At 39.0% G+C, this 16892-nt stretch overlaps 1 protein-coding gene across 1 annotated transcript in view; it reads left to right on the top strand.

Moving 5' to 3' along the window:
* The window catches only part of LOC307144619 (actin-binding protein WASF3), a 30589-nt gene extending 22245 nt beyond the window's left edge, over positions 1-8344 (top strand). The window contains exons 8-9 of the mRNA XM_079847149.1: positions 4083-4462; positions 7220-8344. Coding sequence (XP_079703275.1) covers positions 4083-4462; positions 7220-7377 — 538 coding nt within the window. The 3' untranslated portion in view covers positions 7378-8344. The remainder of the gene's footprint in view (positions 1-4082; positions 4463-7219) is intronic.
* The last annotated feature ends 8548 nt before the right edge of the window (positions 8345-16892 follow it).

Here is a 16892-nt window from a genome sequence, read left to right as displayed (position 1 = left end):
GTATCAGTGTATCAGCGTCAGTCATTATAATCTGAACACACATCTGTATACTGTATCAGTGTATCAGCGTCAGTCATTATAATCTGAACACACATCTGTATTCTGTATCAGTGTATCAGCGTCAGTCATTATAATCTGAACACACATCTGTATACTGTATCAGTGTATCAGCGTCAGTCATTATAATCTGAACACACATCTGTATACTGTATCAGTGTAGACAGCTTCAGTCATAATCTGAACACACATCTGTATACTGTATCAGTGTATCAGCGTCAGTCATTATAATCTGAACACACATCTGTATACTGTATCAGTGTATCAGCGTCAGTCATTATAATCTGAACACACATCTGTATACTGTATCAGTGTATCAGCGTCAGTTATTATAATCTGAACACACATCTGTATACTGTATCAGTGTATCAGCGTCAGTCATTATAATCTGAACACACATCTGTATACTGTATCAGTGTATCAGCGTCAGTCATTATAATCTGAACACACATCTGTATACTGTATCAGTGTAGACAGCGTCAGTCATTATAATCTGAACACACATCTGTATACTGTATCAGTGTATCAGCGTCAGTCATTATAATCTGATCACACATCTGTATACTGTATCAGTGTATCAGCGTCAGTCATTATAATCTGAACACACATCTGTATACTGTATCAGTGTATCAGTGTATCAGCGTCAGTCATTATAATCTGAACACACATCTGTATACTGTATCAGTGTATCAGCGTCAGTCATTATAATCTGAACACACATCTGTATACTGTATCAGTGTATCAGTGTCAGTCATTATAATCTGAACACACATCTGTATACTGTATCAGTGTATCAGTGTCAGTCATTATAATCTGAACACACATCTGTATACTGTATCAGTGTATCAGCGTCAGTCATTATAATCTGAACACACATCTGTATACTGTATCAGTGTATCAGCGTCAGTTATTATAATCTGAACACACATCTGTATACTGTATCAGTGTATCAGCGTCAGTCATTATAATCTGAACACACATCTGTATACTGTATCAGTGTATCAGAGTCAGTCATTATAATCTGAACACACATCTGTATACTGTATCAGTGTATCAGAGTCAGTCATTATAATCTGAACACACATCTGTATACTGTATCAGTGTATCAGCGTCAGTCATTATAATCTGAACACACATCTGTATACTGTATCAGTGTATCAGCGTCAGTCATTATAATCTGAACACACATCTGTATACTGTATCAGTGTATCAGAGTCAGTCATTATAATCTGAACACACATCTGTATACTGTATCAGTGTATCAGAGTCAGTCATTATAATCTGAACACACATCTGTATACTGTATCAGTGTATCAGTCAGTCATTATAATCTGAACACACATCTGTATACTGTATCAGTGTATCAGCGTCAGTCATTATAATCTGAACACACATCTGTATACTGTATCAGTGTATCAGAGTCAGTCATTATAATCTGAACACACATCTGTATACTGTATCAGTGTATCAGCGTCAGTCATTATAATCTGAACACACATCTGTATACTGTATCAGTGTATCAGCGTCAGTCATTATAATCTGAACACACATCTGTATACTGTATCAGTGTATCAGAGTCAGTCATTATAATCTGAACACACATCTGTATACTGTATCAGTGTATCAGAGTCAGTCATTATAATCTGAACACACATCTGTATACTGTATCAGTGTATCAGCGTCAGTCATTATAATCTGAACACACATCTGTATACTGTATCAGTGTATCAGAGTCAGTCATTATAATCTGAACACACATCTGTATTCTGTATCAGTGTATCAGAGTCAGTCATTATAATCTGAACACACATCTGTATACTGTATCAGTGTATCAGTGTCAGTCATTATAATCTGAACACACATCTGTATACTGTATCAGTGTATCAGTGTCAGTCATTATAATCTGAACACACATCTGTATACTGTATCAGTGTATCAGTGTCAGTCATTATAATCTGAACACACATCTGTATACTGTATCAGTGTAGACAGCGTCAGTCATTATAATCTGAACACACATCTGTATACTGTATCAGTGTATCAGTGTCAGTCATTATAATCTGAACACACATCTGTATACTGTATCAGTGTATCAGCGTCAGTCATTATAATCTGAACACACATCTGTATACTGTATCAGTGTATCAGCGTCAGTCATTATAATCTGAACACACATCTGTATACTGTATCAGTGTATCAGCGTCAGTCATTATAATCTGAACACACATCTGTATACTGTATCAGTGTATCAGCGTCAGTCATTATAATCTGAACACACATCTGTATACTGTATCAGTGTATCAGCGTCAGTCATTATAATCTGAACACACATCTGTATACTGTATCAGTGTATCAGTGTCAGTCATTATAATCTGAACACACATCTGTATACTGTATCAGTGTAGACAGCGTCAGTCATTATAATCTGAACACACATCTGTATACTGTATCAGTGTATCAGCGTCAGTCATTATAATCTGAACACACATCTGTATACTGTATCAGTGTATCAGCGTCAGTCATTATAATCTGAACACACATCTGTATACTGTATCAGTGTATCAGCGTCAGTCATTATAATCTGAACACACATCTGTATACTGTATCAGTGTATCAGCGTCAGTCATTATAATCTGAACACACATCTGTATACTGTATCAGTGTATCAGAGTCAGTCATTATAATCTGAACACACATCTGTATACTGTATCAGTGTATCAGCGTCAGTCATTATAATCTGAACACACATCTGTATACTGTATCAGTGTATCAGAGTCAGTCATTATAATCTGAACACACATCTGTATACTGTATCAGTGTATCAGCGTCAGTCATTATAATCTGAACACACATCTGTATACTGTATCAGTGTATCAGAGTCAGTCATTATAATCTGAACACACATCTGTATACTGTATCAGTGTATCAGCATCAGTCATTATAATCTGAACACACATCTGTATACTGTATCAGTGTATCAGAGTCAGTCATTATAATCTGAACACACATCTGTATACTGTATCAGTGTATCAGCGTCAGTCATTATAATCTGAACACACATCTGTATACTGTATCAGTGTATCAGCGTCAGTCATTATAATCTGAACACACATCTGTATACTGTATCAGTGTATCAGCGTCAGTCATTATAATCTGAACACACATCTGTATACTGTATCAGTGTAGACAGCGTCAGTCATTATAATCTGAACACACATCTGTATACTGTATCAGTGTATCAGCGTCAGTCATTATAATCTGAACACACATCTGTATACTGTATCAGTGTATCAGCGTCAGTCATTATAATCTGAACACACATCTGTATACTGTATCAGTGTATCAGAGTCAGTCATTATAATCTGAACACACATCTGTATACTGTATCAGTGTATCAGAGTCAGTCATTATAATCTGAACACACATCTGAATACTGTATCAGTGTAGACAGGATCAATCATTATAATGACTTCTATTTGCTTTTGATGCGACACTCACATCCAGTGTGGGCAAATGTCAGCCGTTAAGCGACTGAACACCAGTGGGCGGAGCCTATGATGAGATGATGTATAACTATTGGTCAATATCTTGCTCTATATTTGCCCAGCTCTGCGATATCAAAACAAGCAGTTTTTGGAGCTTCATTAAATAAATGCTTAGTTTATAATGAGGACGTTTTATTCTGTGTAAACATTTCAATAATTATTTAGGTTTAAAATGACTGAGTTTAAGTAAACTACTCATCTTTATTTTTATGTGAACTGTTCTTTTTGAGGCAGTAATAGGAAGTGACAAATATAACTTTGATGAACTTTTTTTGATCCACTTCAAATGTGGACTACAGTAGTTCCTTAAACAACTTTCCCTTGTAATCACTTGTTTTAAACTGTGTAAACATTTCAATACTCATCTTTATTTTTGGGTGAACTGTTCTTTTGAGGCAATAGTGGCATTAGTAGAAAATGACAAAAAAAATTACATGCAAAATAGTTCCTTAAACAACTTTCCCTTGTAATCCTTGACAGCGGCCATCAAATCCTCGAGCACATCATCCCACCCGCCCCCCCACCCCCTCCTCCCCTCATCCCTTCATCTCAGACTGCGTTTGACAGCACATCTGGCCCTCCATCACTGGCTCCGGGGACAGTGATCTCCCTCTCGCGGCCCTACAGCCCCTCTCCTCCACCGGCTCCTGCCTCGGCCTACACCGGGTCCCCTTCGCATGCTGTGATGGGCGGCCCACCGATGGCCCCGCCTCCCCCCCCACCGGGACCGCCCACCCACGCCCCGTCCCCGTCCCGAGGAACACACACACCTGGAGAGTCTACTCTTCCCAGAAAGGGCCAGGTGCCCCTCGTCCCCATCAGTGATGCCCGGAGCGACCTGCTGGCCGCCATCCGCAGAGGTCAGTATGCAAAGCCTCGTTCCCTCTATAGACTGAGCCATTGACCAACTGAAACCTGGTCTAAAGTCAATGGCACAATATTTTTTTGTTATTTAATGAGCATGTTAGTGATGTGCGCCTAAAGGCGGGTCCACAACGCGCGTACACTCTGTTTATTAAACACACACTCTGCTTATTAAACACACACTCTGTTTATTAAACACACACTCTGCTTATTAAACACACACTCTGCTTATTACACTCACACTCTGCTTATTAAACACACAGGGACGCACAGCAGCACACAAACATGCCAAATATTTAAAATAAAAAGATTACAATGTAAAAGATTATTATTGTGTACATAAAGATTTGTTGGAATCCGGTTTGTCCCGTAGATGTTCTGCTTGCGCACTTTAACCTCGCGCACGAGCAGATCCGTTTGCGCTCTGGAGACTCATTCGGTCTTTCCACTATCAAATTCCGTCATGTAAATAGTGAATCCGCCATGGCGCGAGTGCAACTGGCATTTAAAGGGAATGGGAGATGAGATTCTGATTGGTTTAACACACGTAAATCCCAAAACACACCCATTTCATTATGAGAATAGGGACAACCCATTTAGACCATGCGCCGGGAGCACCGACCATTTTTCCCATCGTTAAACTAGCAAAAGTGGATTCGGACACGCCCTAAGTGAACTTGCGCCCTGCGCTTTAGACCGTGCGCTTAGATCGTTAAAATAGGGCCCTCAGTGTGCAAGGACCTTTACAATGGGTTTGTAAAAGGTGTTTTTATGCATGTTTGGCATTTCGAGTTTTTGTTGCATTTCCACTGTTCTGACCAATCTAGCAGGGGTCTCCAGCGTGTGGCTTTTCAAACACTTCGAAACAGTGAATCATTTAACGAAGCAATTGGTTCAACTGATTCAAAGCTTTGAAAAGCTTTGTTTCTCCCATCACTAGTTAGGGGTCGGCTGTGTAGATAATCCAGTGAAGGTGTGTGACGCAGAGTGAAAGATAATAATACACTTTAATCAACACAAGGTACAAGAGCATAGCACAAACCAAGTGTAACGTTAACACAAGACCGGGGGAGAACTGAAGCTTAAATACACAGAGGAAGGTAATCAACTGAACAGGGAACAGGTGTGACACTAATCAGTTGATCAATGAGTGCTTTCATTCCCGTCATGGCGCTGCTCTGATTAAGGTCTATTCATAGTCAATTAATATTTTTAATCACTGAATTGTAATTTGTGTGACAGCACTGATTCAACTCAGCGAGCTTTGAGCTGCACAGGCAATGTTATATATTGTATTTACAACTCATCAATTAAATATTTACCATTGTATATTCTACATAATTGGACGTTTTTAAATAAACACTGACAAAAAACTACACAAGTTTTAGGGCTGGAGGATATGATGATAGGCTATATATTACATTGATACAAGTCATCACATGGATTACGCCTATATTGTATTTATATAATTATATTATTATAGGCAAATTTGCTTTATGTGTTTCCTCAACGTTGAAATCAGGCTCATATAAATGTCAGTAAACACGATTCCTGCTGCATGTCAATGTCCATGATCACTGGATCTTTGGTAAGTTGTAAGGAACACATTTTGGGCCCTATTTTAACGATCTGAAACGCAAGTATCAAACGCGAAACGCAAGTAACTTTGTGGGCGGATCTCGGGCGCTGTTGCTATTATACCGGCGGGATAAATGACTCTTGCGCTCGACGCAAATCTAAAATGTGTTGGTCTGAAGTCGCTTCATTACTCATAGGTGTGGTTTGGGCGTAACGTGAAATAAACCAATCAGAGCGACATCTCACATTCCCTTTAAGAGCAGGCGCGCTTGTTCCATGGCGGATTGCTATTATAACGGCGGATTTGCCAGGAGCGGTTCACAGCCGAGGAGACCGACGTTCTCGTCAGGGCCGTAAAACACAGAAGTGACATTGGGGATGGAGAAACACACCCAGATTAGCTTCGGCTAAACAGGCGTATAATAATTTGGGTAAATGTGTAAGCTAGATTTATGCCTATTTTTCACATCTTCATGGACACAACAATGATTTCCCTCGTGTGGTAATATTTTTCCTTGTAATAATGTATGGTTTTCTAAAAATGAAAACTGCTGCGTCTGTGTGTAGATGAGATAAGCAAAGTGTATGTGCGTTGTGCACACGCTACATTGATTATGGCCAAGCATCGCCCTTAAAATAGCATCTGAATAACGCGCCACTGACTTTAGACGAGGTTTCTCCTGGTCAGTGGTGGAATTGTTTTCTGAAACTGCAAAATAGCACCAGGGAACGTTTGCGCCGGAACACGCCTCCTCTTTTCGCTGAACCGCCCCCGGGAGCGCAAGTTCATTCCCTAATTTACCGACATGCGTCTGTGGAGGGAAAAGTCCGCTGTGCGTCGGGTGCAAAATAGGAATGATACATGCGTCGGTGTACAAAGTCAATTTCGCTGGGTGCAAGATAGGGCCCTATGAGTCCAACCTTTAGTTTAAACTGATAATCGTTAGTTTTACTGGCGTTTTCACAGTTTCCCCTGTTAAATCCAGTCACTCAGCAGTTCTTCTGCCACTCAGTCCGGATGAGGGAGTGTGTTCCCGCGGGAAAGTGACGTCAATGCATTCCCTCTATATGGCGAATTACGCCATAGCCCCAATCCTCCCAGGTTCAATTATGTCTTTTCTAGAAACCTACTGTCCTAGGCATTATCTTTTATTGACTGTTGACTTGTCCTCTAGGTATCCAGCTTCGTAAGGTGCAAGAGCAGAGAGAGCAGGAGGCCAAGAAAGAGCCCGTGGGGAACGACGTGGCCACCATTCTGTCCCGCCGCATCGCAGTGGAGTACAGCGAATCAGATGAGGACTCGGAGCCGGAGGAGAACGAGTGGTCCGACTGAGCCCGGGCGGAGAGAACTGCGGACACCAGCTGAATGCTGCTATTATCCATTCCTGCACACACACACTCCTCCTCATACGCTCAGATGGTCCATGGATGAGGCCGCTGAGGAGATCACAAACTGAATGCAATGCAAAGTGGAAGGACACGCTGCAAGTGCAGAAATAGAGAGATGACAGAAGAGACAGTTCAGACACTTTCAGAAAACAGTGTGTCTCATAAATACAATGTAAATTCAACATGCTAGCTTTTGCAAGAGTTGCCAAGAAAATACTTCGTTCTGTGATTTTTGATTATCTTTTGATCTTTTGTCAGCCGTCCGGAGAATATAGTGAAATATCTATCCATATCTTGTGATACACAAAAACGATGGTCAACAGTGGTATTAGCACTTGTATTTTTTTTTACGTTCAAATTATTGCCACATTATTGTTACGCAAACACATTTGTTGTGATATCTCAGGCTTGCTTCACGCGAGATGCCCTGAATACAGTATATGGACAATCAAATCATCGCTATAGTAGATATTTAAAGTTGCTCTAATCAAAGTACTTTTCTCTTTCAATATCACAACTCTCCATTATCCAACATTTGTCTCTTTGTTCAATTGTGGACAGTGTTGTGATGATTATTTACGCCCCAGTTTAGCACTGAGTGAATTTCATTATTACTTTTTTTTTTATTTCTTAAGGCACCGATGTGGCCAATAATTTATTACTGCTCGCAGTTTACTAATAGTGTGTGTTTGTGTATTGTGTGTGTGCTTAAATGTGTCAGACGAGGTGATGGAGTACGAGACTGTGACATCCGCTATCATTTGTAACAATACTCTGTACTGTATCATTAATGTGTTTTACAATTTATTGTTGTATAGATTTTTGTAACACTGCTCAAAAGACAGAAATGGCATCTTATGTTTAAACTATCATGTTGTAGGAATAGAGTCTAAAATGCATGTATGAATAATAAATGAAATAAATAAAAAAATATAATAAAATTTTGCTTTTACTGAAATTGAAATTTGCAATTTAGTGCACAACTCTAGAACCACAAGGGACAAAACTATTTTTTTTTGCCTCTGAATCCGTGAGTCAATCCCTAAAATAAATCATATCCAAGATTTTTTTTTTTTTTATCTCCCCCTACACTGTTGGTTCAATTGAACTCAACTCAAAAACCCCTATCTTCTGACATCATAACAAATAGTTATCAAAATAATTTCGATACATCAACACTAGGGTTGCAAAGGGGTGGAAAATTTCCGGAAATGTTCCAGAAGCTGTCCATGGGAAGTTAAGCTGGGGAATTTTGGAAATATTCCAAGTAGGAAATTTAACGGGAATTAAATGGAATTATTTGGGGTAATTTATGCAAACTGTATCATATACAAACATTAATATAATCATTTTGCTTGAGCATAAGGTTAGCCTGCAGTTTTTCAAATTTCCTGTTTAGTCCTATTAATTCCTGTTAATTCCCAAATATTCCCATTAATTCCCATACAAAGTTTCCAACTTTGAAAATTCCTGGAATTTTGCAACCACAGGAAACACCCATTTTTACGAATTTACTACAGTGTATCTGACAATCACAATCTTCAGATTTAACAAAACTTGATACACAGACGACAAACACCAAGTTGTGTCAAATTCCAGCCATAGGGGGCACTAGAACTTATTTTATCAAATTTATTTAGTCGTTTTTGGGTCAAATGCTTACAGTACATTTTCTTCAAATTCAGTTCAACAAACATGGCTTCCAGCAGCTAATGACGTAAAATCAGAATGACTGACCCACAAAACCATGCTGGCCAAAAGTTATAAAAGGAACTTTGATGCATTGAATCGCAGATACAATCAGATATATTTGTTGGAACGAAAGAAGGGTTGGAACGAAGGCTGTCTCCTTCCACCCTTAAGGTCTATGTGGCTGCCATTTCAGCTCATCATGATTTGCTTGACTCGTTTTGAGACGTTTTATATAATAAAGGCACTAGGAAAATTAGGAAACAGGAACAAAACCACACTATACACAACGACAACAGACAAAGGACTGAACCAAACGGGTTATAATATAGATATATAAACACAGAACGAATGAGGGAGAAAACAAGTAACAGGTGAGACTAATCAATTAACAAATGATTAGCAATTAAGGAAATGGGGAGTCATGGGTTAAAAAAACATGTAAAGAAACTTAACTCAAATAATCCAAACACAGATGATCCACGACAGCAAAACTGTAAGAATGTAAGTAATCATACAGACAGTCCCTTCTCTTATAACCTTATGACTTGGCCGCTTTCAGTAGCACAAAACATTACATATTAGAGTTTAAACAACAGTTGACGAACTTTTAAAAGGTTAGAAGGCCACACATATTATAGAAATAAATAATAAAAAATATAAATATTTCTGGACTTACAAGCTGCAAATGAAAACTTCACACTCATTTGACATTGACCTTTAAATGTTTCCACACACCCCACATATATTATGATCACATCTAGTACCTTAAAGTTAAAGTTTTGGACTTCTCTTCATCTAACAGTAAGAGGGAATGATTTTATTTGATAGCCCCTCTTGATACAATTGTGTATTGCAGTGACTGTATTTCATCAAACCCTAACTATCAGTGAAGATTCAAGATGGACTTTACTGTAAAAACCACATCATATTTGAAAATATACTATTTCAACTGGATCTCCAATCATCCACATGTGCCAATGGTGATCCGACCCTGAAGACTGCCGCTTATAGCTGTCCTCCTGTCAGCCAGAGCTGGACCACATATGGCAATGATGGCACAACAAGTATATCAAACATGATCATTTCAAGGGGTGGTATAATGCCCTTTTCACAAGATGTAAAATAAGTCTCTGATGTCCCCAGAGTGTGTGTGTGAAGTTTTAGCTCAAAATACCCCACAGATATTTATATATCGCATGTTAAAGTTGTCACTTTTTGAGGGTGAGCAAAAACGCACCTTTTGTGTCTGTCCCTTTAAATGCAAATGAGCTGCTGCTCCCGGCACAGGGGGCGGAGCTACAACAGCTTGTGTCCTTTACCACACACACACACATGCACTTAAAATTTCTAAAACTTTCAGCCTTTTACGTTCAAACCGGAGTCAGAAAGATGGAGAGACTCAAGAAGAAGTGACAACATGTAGAAGCAACAGGACATTTCTGAATGGTTAGTTGATGAATTTATGTAGCTTATGTGTAGTTATCTTCTAGTCATTGATTAGCATATTCTGTCTTGATAATCTATAAATAGTGTTCCCGGGGGTGGGGTTTATGTAAATATTAGGGTTAGTGATGTCACTAACCCACGAATAAGCTCATTGTAGTTCCTACCAGCCGTTTGTTGTAGTCCTTAAAAAACGATTTCTTTAAAAGCAAATATCTCCCTTTGCTTTGAACTTTGAGCGTTGTAACTTTGCAGATGTTGTTTATGCTCAAACAGCAACATTACACACTAACTAAAGTTAGAAAAGTCAAATCATAATCAACCACCCCTTTAAAAAGAAAAAAGAAATGATATAGAGAGCATCAGCTTTCGCTGAACGCTGTAAGTGTGTGTTAGAAATCAGGAATGGTGAGAAATCGGCCCAGATCCAGCCCACATCTGGTACACGAGGACTCACACGTGCCAGATGTGGGCCGAATCTGGGCCGACACTATGCTGCTGTCTGGGATGTTTCAGTGATGTGTGTTTGAATGAGAAATGCGCGACTTCACGGCGTGGATCAGGATAAGATTCACAACCTAAATTCTGCTCTTGACCTCACACAATACTAATGCATAAACCACCAGAGAGGCTGCTTTTAGACATTTCTGCAATAAATAAATTATATTTAGTACACTCTATCTGTTATGTTTCTTTTATAGTTTTTGTACCAGTAAATATTCCAGACAAATACACTCACCTAAAGGATTATTAGGAACACCTGTTCAATTTCTCATTAATGCAATTATCTAACCAACCAATCACATGGCAGTTGCTTCAATGCATTTAGGGGTGTGGTCCTGGTCAAGACAATCTCCTGAACTCCAAACTGAATGTCAGAATGGGAAAGAAAGGTGATTTAAGCAATTTTGAGCGTGGCATGGTTGTTGGTGCCAGACGGGTCGGTCTGAGTATTTCACAATCTGCTCAGTTACTGGGATTTTCACGCACAACCATTTCTAGGGTTTACAAAGAATGGTGTGAAAAGGGAAAAACATCCCGTATGCGGCAGTCCTGTGGGCGAAAATGCCTTGTTGATGCTAGAGGTCAGAGGAGAATGGGCCGACTGATTCAAGCTGATAGAAGAGCAACTTTGACTGAAATAACCACTCGTTACAACCGAGGTATGCAGCAAAGCATTTGTGAAGCCACAACACGCACAACCTTGAGGCGGATGGGCTACAACAGCAGAAGACCCCACCAGGTACCACTCATCTCCACTACAAATAGGAAAAAGAGGCTACAATTTGCACAAGCTCACCAAAATTGGACAGTTGAAGACTGGAAAAATGTTGCCTGGTCTGATGCGTCTCGATTTCTGTTGAGACATTCAGATGGTAGAGTCAGAATTTGGCGTAAACAGAATGAGAACATGGATCCATCATGCCTTGTTACCACTGTGCAGGCTGGTGGTGGTGGTGTAATGGTGTGGGGGATGTTTTCTTGGCACACTTTAGGCCCCTTAGTGCCAATTGGGCATCGTTTAAATGCCACGGCCTACCTGAGCATTGTTTCTGACCATGTCCATCCCTTTATGACCACCATGTACCCATCCTCTGATGGCTACTTCCAGCAGGATAATGCACCATGTCACAAAGCTCGAATCATTTCAAATTGGTTTCTTGAACATGACAATGAGTTCACTGTACTAAAATGGCCCCCACAGTCACCAGATCTCAACCCAATAGAGCATCTTTGGGATGTGGTGGAACGGGAGCTTCGTGCCCTGGATGTGCATCCCACAAATCTCCATCAACTGCAAGATGCTATCCTATCAATATGGGCCAACATTTCTAAAGAATGCTTTCAGCACCTTGTTGAATCAATGCCACGTAGAATTAAGGCAGTTCTGAAGGCGAAAGGGGGTCAAACACAGTATTAGTATGGTGTTCCTAATAATCCTTTAGGTGAGTGTATATGAGATTTGTCTGATTTATTCTACTACAACACTAAAACCTATTCAGGCCCAATGCAGGGCCATTTAATTAGTATTTGGTTGAGAACTCGGGCCAGTTATGTCACATGTGTGTCCCTTGTCTTTAACCCGGATCTGGACTACTCCGAGGCCGAGGGAAAAGGGTCGTGTGGACCAGAGCTAGGCCAGAAAAATTGCTATGTGAGGTTATGCTGTAATATTTCTCTATTTAAAGCATGCTAAAGATGAGAGAGAGCGAGCAGGATTTTGTTTATACATCTCCAGCTTCCCTCCGAGTCTCTGACGTCACTGTCCTCCTCCGTCAGCGAGCCTCCATCTGTCCCTTACATCTCCGCCAGCTCTCCGGTGGCTCATTGTGGAGAAGAGTGGATGCTGAGGAGACCATGACAAACAACAGATGCACTCGACCTGTGTGTGTACCCTAACCCTCACTGACATCAGACACGTCGGCCAGGCACTCTCCAGTGCATTATACATGCTCATTTAAGAGCACTGTGTGTGTGTGTGTGTGTGTGTGTGTGTGTGTGTGTGTGTGTGTGTGTGTGTGTGTGTGTGTGTGTGTGTGTGTGTGTGTGTGTGTGTTTGATACAGGATTAAGCAGTTCTGCTCAAGCACTAAAAATAACTTCCTCAAAAATGTTCAGTGTGACTACAGAACTGGAAGTAATATCTGATTTTTAGCATCTCATTCTTGACTCGTTATTTGATTGGACAACATGCAATCTAATAAAGTAACGTATAAGTGTCTGAAACATTTTTCCTGTGTACTGTTTTACATACTTTCACCAGAAAAGACGGTATACAGTGGTTCTCAACCAGGAGGCCTCAGCAAACTTCCAGGGTCCCAATATTTCTTATAATGATTTAAATGTAGTTATATTAAAGTGATAGTTCACCCAAAAATGAAAATTCTGTCATTAATTCCTCTCCCTCGTGTCGATCCAAACCCTTAAGACTTTCATTCATCTTCAGAACACAAATGAAGATCTTTTTTGATGAAATCTGAGAGCTTTCTGTCCCTCCATTGACAGGCTACGCAACTACCACTTTCAAGGCCCAGAAAGGTAGTAAAGACATTTTTAAAGTAATCCATGCGACACTTGGGCAAAAAAAGCATAATTTAACACTTTATTTAAAAAATATTACTCTCAAACACTCAGGGACACAAATCTCTCCGATTTCATCAAAAATACCTTCATGTGTTTTACGAAGATGAACAAAAGTCTTACAGGTCTGAAACGAAGTGAGGTTGACTAATTAATGACAGAATTTTCATTTTTGGGTGAATTAACCCTTTAACAATCTTAATTAAAATGCAAAAACAACATTACACTGAGATGATGTTTTAAAATGTATGAATGTTTATTACAACTGAAGCATCAGAGGTACAGGTCAGGCCTACGGGTATTTTCCTGGACAGAGGGAGGTCAAAAGGGTTGAGAACCAGAACCACTGTGTTTTGAGGACAGTCTCACACCGCAAACATAGGAAGACAGAGCCATGTTCCTGGGGTGAATGTTACACACGCTATTTATAGATTCAATCTGTGATCTCTCAACACACGAGGAGGGAAACTTTCAAAGGAAGTACAAAAATATACGTCTATATAAATGTTACACTGAAAAAAAAAAAATGTAATGTGACATTATTGTGAATGAAGACCAACGTTTTATGTTAGACTGTAATACAAAGTTGGAAGTCTGAGACAATCACAGCACTCTTGGCAACAGACGGTACATTCAGAAATGTAGACATCTTATATATTATTTAGAATAACACAGTAGTTTCATTCAAGTTCAGTGAATCCAACCTGACAAATCTGGTTCTTTGACAGCCTTCGCCAGAAATTAATTGCAGATTTTGTCTCAGGTGAACTGATGACATCCCATCAAACACGCTATGATACTCGGATGATACCGAGGTGTTTTCACACACAGAAGTAGTCTAGTGGGCTCCTACTGTTCTGTATTACTGTTGCATTAAATGAGTGCAAAACAACTTCAAGCTTGTAATACATCAAAGCGAGTGCAAATAAGGCATAATGCACCACACATTCAATTGATAGCAGCATCAAATAAAAAATAAAAGCTATCGATAGCATACAACAGAAAACGATTATCTCTATGTCTGTTTGTAGAGTACATGACTAGCTGTGACGATACACCGCGTCAATATATATCAGTATATCAGAAATAATGTACACAACTTCAACTGAAACATGATGCATTTAATAATTGTGTAATTTAACATGTCATGTTCTGGTCTCTGAGTGAACCATTGCGGGATGAGAACAGCACAATACACACTTCAGTGCCGATGGGATCATTGTACAGGGGTTAGTTTGAGGGCTAAAATGTGTAATGATAATGTAAAGAATCCAGGCATACCACAGTGCTTACAGGCAACAATGTAAAGTGTATGCTACATTTGGATAATTATATATGATGATGATGATGATATTTAATTCATATTTGGACACCACATTACTATTTGATTATCTGTGTAAATGAGTAAATGCATATAAAACATCCACTTAAATCACTACAGAAATTGCAGGTCAATCTTTTACATTACAGCGTTCGTGTTACTGTGTGTTCACATTCTGATTATAATAGACAACATGTATTTAATGTGTAATTATTTGGTTGATTTCGCTGGGAGTTTGATTGACAGGCGAGCGATCTGACCAATCATAACGCTGAATCCGCCCGACAAACCAACCAGACGTTAGTAGATTAACGTCGATGGACTTGAACTTGAAAAATTGTGTGTATTTGAGGTTGAAACGTTTATTTGGTGCTATAACTAGTAGTGAAGAGGAAAATATGATGTTTTACCTGCCTTTTGAACTTCGGCGACACTTTAAAGAGCCAAAAAACCGCATTTATTGTATGAATTACTGGAGTGCAATGGTGTTTTTCTGTGGGAAACGGTTTACGGTATTTTGTTGTAAATTTGTGTTGTTGACTGATTATTTCTGTGAATGAACTTGTGATGAAAATGTGTGTTCTTCATAAGGCGTTTCTGTAGTTTTACTGGATTTTGAAATCACTGCATGTACTGGATATTATTATTTTGCTATAACTATTGTATTGTTTGCCTCAGTATTTCATAATTATAGATTTTTATCAGATTTGATGAATCATCAGAGATTGTAGTTTTACTGTGACTACACTATTACTGTGGTTAGTTGTACAATACTGTAGGAATCCTGTATATCTGGCATTCAAACAACATCCATCCTCCCTTCTTCTATTCCTGCTTTTATGTAGGGCCACACAGGATTGCTGGTACATGTCCCAGCATGCCTCAGGCCGATGGCAGGGAAACACCCTAGACAGTTGATTGTACGGTACAGTATGTTGTAAACCACTATAGTTAGTTTTACAGTACAATTGTATTCTGGTATGAAGCGGCTTGCACGTAGTATGGCTGGAAAAAAATATGAGATGGGAAGAAAATTAATATTTGTAAAATTAATATTTGTGTTCTCTTGCAAAGAATTTGGATTCTCTGTTGCAAAGCTATTGCATTCCCCTGAGAAACTTTGTGTTCACAACTTTGTGCACTGAAATATAGTTTTATATATATATATATTATAGTTTTATATCATATATATGTCATACCTAAAGCGCGTGCAACAGTGATAAGTGTTGCTCTCATAAAGCCCTCTCTCAAACAGCTTGCGAGAACCAAATTGACTCGTGGCTTATTACGCTTAAATGGGCAAATTCATTTATGTCCAAATGCCTGTCTTGCTAAGTATTCAGGCAAATATATTCAGTTTTGGAACTTAATAGTTGAGAAAGATGCATGTTGTGTATCAGTATATTGGATTGGTGCATTCGCTCTTAAAGTGACAGCAGCCTAATAAACCTGTGTCATTAATGTTCATCAAAGGACAAAAGACTAAGAGAAAATCACTCACGGCTCTTGACTGAATAACTTTTGTAGCTTTATCTGTAAGCATTAATCTGTATTTAATATTTATAATGAAAACTATCCAGTGTTATTTTACATTTGATTACTTTAATTTCTGTAGTATTTCTGAAGCCCCACCTGAAAAACTTAAAGCCGTGTTTATTTAATTTCTCTCTTTGTTCTATGGTATTTATTTGTGCTATCGTTTGCAATTTGTTAATTTGTTCTTATTTTATTACTGTAAATGTAGTTCAACGATTCAAATAAACGACTCCTTGTGCTGTGTGTAAGTTGTTACAAGTGATACAACTATCTGTATGGCGATATATATGCCAGTTTTCCTCGTGGTATTGAAAATGGTATCGAATATCTATATTTTTCATGATATAGTATCGAAGTTGGAAATTCCCCAGACAGCAACATAGTGTC

Source organism: Squalius cephalus (assembly GCF_949319135.1).
Source record: "Squalius cephalus genome assembly, chromosome: 17".
Taxonomy (NCBI): Eukaryota; Metazoa; Chordata; class Actinopteri; order Cypriniformes; family Leuciscidae; genus Squalius; species Squalius cephalus.
The sequence above is the reverse complement of the archived record's forward strand: the minus strand, read 5'-3'. Positions and strand labels throughout refer to the sequence as shown.